A 9,355-nucleotide genomic window follows, 5' to 3' on the forward strand; every position below is an offset into this window, starting at 1 on the left:
TCAATGAAAGGGGCCAGGAAAATTATTTATTTATTCATTTTCACTCCTTCCATTCAGGAGCTCATTGCTCATTTTTTCCCCAACAGTTTTGCCAGGAATCTTAAGGTGAGAGGGACTGTCTCAAAATCACCCAGTGATTATATATTTACAACTTTTTGGTTTTACTTATTGTGCTGCTTAGTATTAGTACTATATTTTGTTATATGTTACATGTCATATGTTAATGTTATATATAAATTCCCTCCTTCAAGACCAGTCTGCTTTTTTTTTTTTTTTTTACTCATTTGTTTAATTGGGTGTGCTTTATAAATTTAGGACGTGTTCAGAACAATTATGTTTTAGGTCATATTTATGCAGAAATATTGAACATTGAAAAGGGTTCATAAAGCTGGTCATCATTTTATGTAAATTCTGGTATTTTTGATATTTGTTTCTATTCCCCCATCCCATCCAATCCATGACTTTATAGAATGTCTGGTATAAGCTTGTTGCTGGGTAGAATATTATATATAAATGTCATAAATTTTTACTAGATGGTGCTCTCTTACATCATTAATAGTGTCATTATGTAATGGGATCTATTTTTTAAAAAAATATTTTTTATTAAACATTTAAAAAAACAAAAGAATCTTTAACAATTGTTTCTTTCCAACAATTTCGCATCGTTAAAACATTTCTTACTTATCCATTTTTTCTCCCTTATTTCATGGAAAAGCCTGCTTTTCATCTCTCATTCCAAGAAGGAGGCCTTTCTTGGTAAAATCTTACCAAGAAAGCTGCAAGATCAAATCCAGGCAGTTCCCTGGAATTAAGGGTGATGGGAAGCCACAAAACAAAAGAACTGAAAAGCATGATTTCATGAGGTGGTACTGCGGATAGTTTACGACTGATTTCTGGTTTCTAGGATGCTACAATTTCTGAAGACTTTTCTGTTTCAAGAAGCAGAATGGTTTCCATGGATCTCTCTGCCAGCATCACTCTTCTCTTGACTATCTCCTGCTGCCTGCGGAATACCGAATCTCGAACGTATTCTTCCGTGCTCAGTGTGCCAAATGGGAGTTCTTGGGGTGAATGGGGTCCAATTTCATTTTGCTCTTCTGGCTATGCTAACGCCTTCTCCCTGAAGGTAAAAGTGTATTTTTCTGATGCTCCTTCACTTCTAAATATTCTCTTGAAATTAATTCTTCATCTTATCTTTCAAGAAAGGCAATCAAGAAGTAATTATGTTGATGTTTTACATTTTTAATTCTATAATTAAAGAAATGTATTGAGTTTGGAGTGGAATATTGTGTGGCAGATCTAATCTTGATCCAATTCATTTTCCAATATTTATGAGTAAATCTTGGTATTTCTGAGAATTGAAATCTGAAGGACAGCAAGGGAAGAAAGGCTGATCTAGAACTTTACCAAGGTCCTGTTTTCTTAGGTGGAAAAAGACAATTGGACTCTTGACAATACAGGTCTGAATGGAATCCGCTTGTACTGTGACGATGGCACAGAAATTGAGTCTAGAGTTGGACCGTGAGTAACTGATTTTCTTATCGTATTTCATTTCCTTGTCATGAAGACTGGGAGAGGAGATGACCTCTCTGAATGAGCTGCTGATACTGAGACATGGATGAGAAATGTTTGTATTCCTGAGTTGCGCAGTGGTGTAACTATTCTATATTCAAAGAGTCTACAATCTCTCAAGCAAAGGGTCCCTAATGAAGATTAGGAAAATCTTCATAATTTAAACTCATTATTTCTTGTATCCTCTTGTAGAATGAAACCCACAAACCTTCCCCCTTTTCTGCATTTCAGCCCTTCAAATACTTGTGGGCAGCTCTCATGTTGTCCCATAATTTTCTGTTTTGTAAACTAAACATACTCAGTGGTTCCAACCATTCCTCATATCTATTTCCCTGAAGCCCAATTCCTTCAAAATTAACTAGAGATATTCTTGATACTTCTTGTACTTTTGGGTGGTTTTTTAAGGACACTGGAGAGTCTCGGGTGTCTCAGGACATTGTGTGTTCCCCTGGTGACTTTCCATGACTTAAGAAGTTTGTAGGGATAATGGATGCCTCTGCATGTAGACACCTTCTATGCTTTCTCCAGATTCCTTCTCAACGGTAATTGTATATCGTTTGCAATATCTTTTACCTATTGATCAGATTATTCAATTAGGTTTATTACAAATGAAGGTCTCAGCAATCAAAATGCCTCAAATCAGGATAAGGGCAGCATTGGACATATGAGATGTTGATTCACCTTTCTTTATTGCACAATCCTCTTCCCCCAAATAAAACATGGGGAAGGGCCACATGGCAGCCAGAGGAAGAACTCTGTTTTCCTGTGGAACACCATGTGTAAAGTAACAAGGGAAACTGAAAAAAGAACTCAGACGTCCAATAAGAAAACGAGGCACTGAATTTCCACAGGGGACTTGCTAGCTGAATAATGATTTACTTCTTCACTAGTGGGTAATTCATTCATTCAACGGTAATAGAAGGAAAAGGTCTTTTTTCAGGGGAAATGGTGGTTAGAATAGTGTAAGACAATTTGCGGTATGAGAAACCTCTGCTGTAAAGGATTCTGAACATGACATGGATTAGGAGAAGTCTTGGGAAAGAGATCAAGGGAAGAATTCTGTATCCCATTTTTCCTAGGAGTTTATGCCAGATGTCAAAAGACTCTTTTCCTTAATTTTTTTTTACAATAGCACCAAAGAATTAGGTTGACTATCAAATTTTGACCCAGAATTATGCAATGATAGCAAAAAGTAGACTTTAACTTGGTTCCTAGCCCAAGATTTTACCCATTCTGCCTGAATCTCTTGGATTGATGGCAAGTATTTAATTTAGACACTAAAGGATGCTTATCTATCTTTGTTTTTTTTGGCAGGTGGGGAAAGTGGACCAGAAACCTATTCTGCAATAAAAGCTATTTGGTTTCTTATTCTCTGAGAGTGGAACCACGTAAAGGAATTCTTGATGATACAGCAGTTAACAACATCAAGTTCAAATGCAGTGATGGTGTTGGCCGGAGAGGCTTTGGCACTACATTGGGTAAATTTGGCCCATGGAGCCAGAGCTGCCAGTCAAATGGTATATGTGGGATGAGAACAAGGATGGAGGATGCACAGGGCCTTGGTGATGATACAGCACTCAATGATGTGGTTTTTTACTGTTGTTAATGGTTGATACATGTTTCCTCGCCTCTAAATATACTTTTGCTATGTATTTTCAAAGACTGTTAATTATAGTTAAATATTAACTTGAGAATAAAGGGTGTGTTTGTGCATAATGTGGTAGTACAAGGTAACCATTCCCCCAAGTGTTACCTCTTCAAACAGTCCAGATTAGAGAGGCATAAGGAAAGTAGCAGAAACCTCAAGCACTGCAAGTGATTGACTGTCTTCCCTCTCACCATTTTGATCCAAGTCATAGCACCAAGCTATAATACCATACCATGCTTGCTTGCATGCCAATAAAATTATGTTGCATCTTCTGTATTTGGTGGGAGTATGAATATAATTTCTTCTGCATGATTCATTTTCAAGAACTTTTTCAACCTAATGTTCCCAATTATTTTTGCTGCTGAATATACATGTCCCTGGATGAAGTTGAAAGATCTAATCTGGGTTGGTCACTGGGACCAGAGGTTTTGTCTTCCAAGCTTTCAGACTTGTGCTGGAGCCCATCTTCAGGGAACTTCTCTCTAGCAGAGTGGGTGTTAGACTGTGTGTGGTATTTATAGTATCTATTGTAAGTTAGATGTTCAACATTCCAAAATGTCTAAGCATTTCTGAATCCAGCTGTGTGGAATAGAATAAAATGCTTTCTTATAGTCAATCCAGGCCATTATTATTTTATTAAATTTTTTAAATAGGTTTTTTAAATAGTTTTTTCTTTTACATCCATAAAAGCTTGGTGAATAGTGTATTGTCTGGGTCAATATATTTTAAACACAGTACTACTACTAATATTATTTAGATATACGGTACATAATCATAATCTTTCAACTTCTAACATTGGTGTATACATGTTATAATGTGTTCTATTATATATCCGTATACATAATATAATTTTCTCAAATAGTATTTATAAATTTATTGACTGCCTGTCTTACCACACATGCAAGTGAGATCCTGGATCCAGTACTGCTCAACATAGTTATAAATAGCATGGAAGAGACCTTACACAGTAAAATTATCAAACAGTAAAACTCTCTTGCGGATTGAATGAAGGTTTAAGTAACACACAATGCTGCATGACAAACTGCAGCAATGCGTAGAAACCTGCAAGATGAATTTGAACAGGGAAACCTGATATACAATTCTGTAGGAAAAACTAAGTATTATTTATTTTATTAAGAAAATTTATAGAAATGACCAACTCACTCAAAATACCTCCAGGCAGCTTATAGAATTAAAATCCCCAAATACAAAACTCAACAAGTCCTTACCTATCCCTCCCCATATCAAGCAATCCACTTGATGGGCTATATATCACTCAGCTGTTACCCAAGGTCTCTGGCAAACCATCTATCCAGGCAGGCCTTTTGAAAGAGTATCAAGGTGAGGGCCAATCTTATCTTCATGGGGCTAATGTTCCAGAGGGAGGGAACCACTATGGAGAAGTATAATATAAGATGAAGGAAACTATGCCGGGCAAAAATGATCTGAGGTTTTGCTGAAGCTGAAAGTGAGACCACAGAACAATACAATGATTGCATAACCATTGAAAGGTCTTGGACTGGGCCAAGAACAGAAGTCATAATCCCTCTGGAAGTCTGGCCTCTCCAAGAACATTACATTCAGTTCTGGGCACTGCAACTTTGGAAGAACATCGATGAACTGAATGTACAGAAGAAAGCAATTAAGATGTGAAGTGACTTCAGCGAAACAGATATGAAAGGACTAAACATATGAGGAAGTATGTTCAGCCTACAAAACAGGAAGTTATGGGACAATAGTTGCCCTCAAGTATTTGAAGGGCTGAAATGCAGAAAAGAGGGAAGTCTTGTGGGTTTCATTCTACAAGAGGATACAAGAAATAATGAATTTAAGTTAAGTTATAAAAGACGGTTTTCCTAACGGCAAATGAAATAATGGCAATTGCATTCAGCAGCTGCTTTCAGAAAAGGTCTGGACCTTCCATTCAGCCAGGACTTTTCAGTGGGAATTAGTCTATTTACAAGTACTATAAAGACTCTTAACTAACATTAATTGCTTGTTACTAGCAGTTCAAGTATCCATAAGGTATCCATTCAAGATATAAAAGCAAGCCAATGTTGGGACTTTATTTGATTTTAAGTTTTACCTCTGGACATTGGCTTTTCAAATGTCTACTTTGGAAGTTGAACAAACACCATGATGAAGCTTCTGAAGTGTTTGGGTTTTTTTTTTAGTAGACCTTTATTACACTTTTAGTAGTTTAAAGGTAGGTAGATGTTTAGATTTGTGTGTGTGTGATCTCAATAGAGGTAATTTAAGAACTAGTTATGCCTGTCACTGCTAAGGCAATTGATATCTTTATGACTGACACAAAGGCAACACAAAGGCAACACATTGATGTAGCAATTACTTAAATATTTGTTCTGCTCTGCTGTTGCAGTTGTGAAAAATGAAGATTCTGCTTTGGATGCTCAATTAGCATGGGCTATATTTACACCCTATATAAAACTCTTGTTGCTGTTCCTTAAAATTAACAGTTCATGGTTGTTCCACCATTATATATCATAATTCACTTAGGAGCCTCTAGAGACTGCCTCACCACATGATCCTAGGCTCTTCATATAAACAGATCGGTCTCAAGATGTTTATGTTTAAATGTCAATAGCAACATTTTAAACTGGGCCTACAAACAAATTATAAAGCGATGGCATAGTAAAAACAGATAACACTAAATCGTGTTCCATAGTTTTATAATTTATTTTGAGACCATGTTTGAGATCTGGGAGCAACTCTTTGGGATTCCAGTCACAACTACTGAAAAGCAGAGGCATTACTTCCTGCCATTTTGAAAAGTATAAAGAAAGAAAAAGGAGGTAAGGAAAACTGGTTACTGCAATATTTTAAAAAATAACCTTGACCAAAGAACAGCATAGGAGACATTTTAGAGGAGCACCTTTTCAAATTGGGGGAAATTATTGGGCGTCTATTGTTTTTAAAAAATAGTTTGGTAAAATTGGACATTTGAGTTTGGGGAACAAAGAGATAATTCTGGGAGGATGGCTGAGGAAACATCTGGTGATGTCCATAGGAGTTTAGGAACTAAGGTAGGTAATCTAATGACTGAAGTTTGATCTAAAGGATGCAGAAAGACAAAATGCTTGCGGAAGATCCAAGAGAATAGGTTTGCATATTAACTCCAGTCACAACTACTGAAAATCAGAAGCATTACTTCCTGTCATTTTGAGGGCCAAACCTCAGAAAAATATAACATAAAGCATTATCGTAAAGAAATAAAAAAGATGGAAGAAACTGGTCACTCCCATATTTTTGAAAACAATCCTGACCAACGCACAGCACCTTTTTAATTTTGGGGGGAATTATTGGGTGTGTACTTTTAAAAACAGAGTTTGATAAAATTTTACATTTGAGCTTGGAGAACAAGGAGATAAATAATGCAGAGAGGATGGCTGAGGCCATAGTGAGTTTAGGAACTAAGGTAGGGGTCAGGGTTCCAAGTAACAATCCCAGCCAAGCAAGACTCTGAGGCAAGCGATTTCTCAAAGCTATACTTTAAGTACTCCAGTGTATTCACAGTAGGTGCTCCAATGACTAAAGTTTGGTGTACGGTAAAAGAATGCAGAAAGACAAAGTGCTTGAGGAAGATCCAACAAGATTGGTTTGTACATGAATGACTCTTGTTTAAGAAATAGAAGCAGACTTTCCTTTGCTTTTTTGCATCATAAAGAAAATACTTTTCAATCCTTCTCTTTCCCATCCCTTGTTAGCAAAATAACAGCACACACTCCTGGCCCCACCTACTTCTGCACCCTCCTCACTTGCCATCAATGTTTGGTGATTGTCTACTCTTCATGGCTAACACAATTGGTAGACCGTTTTTTGCAGAAGTTGATACAATCCGAACACAATGATTCTTGGAACAAGACATCAGGACATGTTCTCTTCAGGTCATAAGCTACACTAAATATGGCAGATTGACTTTCCATGATAAAAATAAATTCCCATGAGATTATTACCATGAGATAGTTCAGCAATTTGTTCTGACAGTTAATTTTTAGAATTCATTTCAGCAATTCGTTTCAGCAATTCGTTTAAAAAACATCGTTTGAGCAGTTAGTTTCAGTATTTGTTTTAGATTCGCCTAGATAATCCATTTCAAAATTGAAAGACAATAAATGTAGAGTTAATAGAATTTCTTGGTTAACTCTTGTTAACCTGTATAGACACCATACTTGTAGAGCAAGATATGCAAATTGTTGAACTAAATGGCTACAGTGTCAACATTAGCAATAGTAATAGCACTTAGACTTGTATACTGCATCACAGTACTTTACAGCTCTTTTAAAGCAGTTTACAGAATCAGCATATTGTCCCCAACAAACTGGGTCCTCATTTTACTGACCTCAGAAGGATGGAAGGCTGTGTCAACTTTGAGCCAGTGACGGTCAAACTCCTGGCGCTGAGCTGAATTAGCCTGCAATACTGTATTCTAACTACTGTGCCACCACGGCTCCTATATAAGAGGAACCACTACTATACAAGATAAGTAGAAAAAAATTATTAAATACATAAACATGTGTACTTGTTCAAAACTAAGAACTTAATGGGCTTAGTTTTGAAAATGTGCACGTTTTCCAAAACATTTTACACTTTTGTTTCTCTTCTTTTCCAGCAAAAACATTCCGCACAGTCACAGCTGTTGTGTGTATTGCAGCTGCATTATTGGAATGACCATCCAATTCATTTTCATTTCATTTCATTTTATTAAATTTGTATACCGCCCTACTCCCGAAGGACTCAGGGCGGTGAACAGCCATAAAATAAAACATATAGATACAAAATTTAAAATAGAGATAAAACTAATTAAATAAATTTGGCTGAGACATTTTAAAACCCCAATAAATTAAAACCAAATTTAAAATTCCATTTAAAAAGGAAAAGTTTAGGTCAGGCCAGCTTGATGGAATAAAAACGTCTTAAGCGCGCGATGGAAGGTATGCAGATCCGGAATCCTCCCTATCTCCGGGGGGAGCTCGTTCCAGATCGTAGGTGCCCCCACAGAGAAGGCTCTCCCCCTGGGGGCCGCCAGTCGACATTGTTTGGCCGACGGCACCCGGAGGAGCCCCTCTCTATGGAAGCGTACTGGTCGGTGGGAGGCTATTGGTGGCAGCAGGCGGTCCCGTAAATAGCCAGGTCCTAAGCCATGGAGCGCTCTGAAGGTGATAACCAAGACCTTGAAGCGCACCCGGAAGACCACCGGGAGCCAGTGCAGCTCGCGCAGGAGAGGCGTTACATGGGAGCGCCACGTCGCTCCCATCACCACCCGCGCGGCTGCACTCTGCGTCAGTTGGAGCCTCCGAGTGCTCCTCAAGGGGAGCCCCATGTAGAGAGCGTTACAATAGTCCAGACGGGAGGTGACGAGGGCATGAGTGACCGTGCGTAACGAGTCCCGATCCAGAAAGGGATGCAACTGGCGAATCAGGCGGACCTGATGAAAAATCCTCCCGGTCACGGCCGTCAAGTGCTCTTCTAAAGACAGCCGTGAATCCAGGAGGACACCCAAGTTGCGAGCCCTCTCTGTGGGGGCCAATGCTTCACCCCCAATAGTCAGCGATGGCACCAGCTGACTATATCGGGATGTCGGAAACCACAGCCACTCGGTCTTGGATGGGTTGAGCCTGAGCCTGTTTCTCCCCATCCAGATCCGTACGGCCTCCAGGCACCGGGACATCACTTCAAGGGCATCGTTGGGGTGGTCTGGGGTGGAGATGTACAGCTGGGTGTCATCAGCGTACTGATGGTACTCCACCCCGAAACCACGGATGATCTCGCCCAGCGGCTTCACATAAAAGTTGAACAGAAGGGGCGAGAGGACCGATCCTTGTGGCACCCCACATATAAGGGGCCTCGGGGTCGACCTCTGCCCCCCTGTCAACACAGACTGTGACCGGTCGGAGAGAAAGGAGGAGAACCACCATAATACGGTGCCTCCCACCCCCAACTCTTCCAACCGGTGCAGCATGATACCATGGTCGATGGTATCAAAAGCCGCTGAGAGATCTAATAGGACCAGGACAGAGGAACAACCTCTGTCCCGAGCCCTCCAGAGATCATCCACCAACGCGACCAATGCCGTTTCCATGCTGTACCCAGGCCTGAAACCCGACTGGAACGGAT

General features: G+C 39.3%; 1 protein-coding gene across 1 annotated transcript; it reads left to right on the top strand.

Annotated features, from left to right (window-relative positions):
• Positions 1 to 946: 946 nt before the first annotated feature.
• LOC139317038 (vitelline membrane outer layer protein 1-like) lies at positions 947 to 3,178 on the top strand. Its single transcript, XM_070943947.1, has 3 exons — positions 947 to 1,126; positions 1,427 to 1,521; positions 2,887 to 3,178. Exons 1-3 carry the CDS (start codon positions 947 to 949, stop codon positions 3,176 to 3,178), a joined length of 567 nt encoding a protein of 188 aa, XP_070800048.1.
• The last annotated feature ends 6,177 nt before the right edge of the window (positions 3,179 to 9,355 follow it).

Source organism: Pituophis catenifer, unplaced genomic scaffold, assembly GCF_029215685.1.
Source record: "Pituophis catenifer annectens isolate HBS135680 unplaced genomic scaffold, rPitCat1.0.hap2 SCAF_4, whole genome shotgun sequence".
NCBI classification, from domain to species: domain Eukaryota; kingdom Metazoa; phylum Chordata; class Lepidosauria; order Squamata; family Colubridae; genus Pituophis; species Pituophis catenifer.

Coding starts and splice junctions, on each gene's coding strand:
- LOC139317038 (XM_070943947.1), top strand. CDS start 947: ATGGTTTCCATGGATCTCTCTGCCAGCATCACTCTTCTCTTGACTATC. Junction 1,127..1,426: donor CTAACGCCTTCTCCCTGAAG/GTAAAAGTGTAT, acceptor CTGTTTTCTTAG/GTGGAAAAAGACAATTGGAC. Junction 1,522..2,886: donor ATTGAGTCTAGAGTTGGACC/GTGAGTAACTGA, acceptor TTTTTTTGGCAG/GTGGGGAAAGTGGACCAGAA.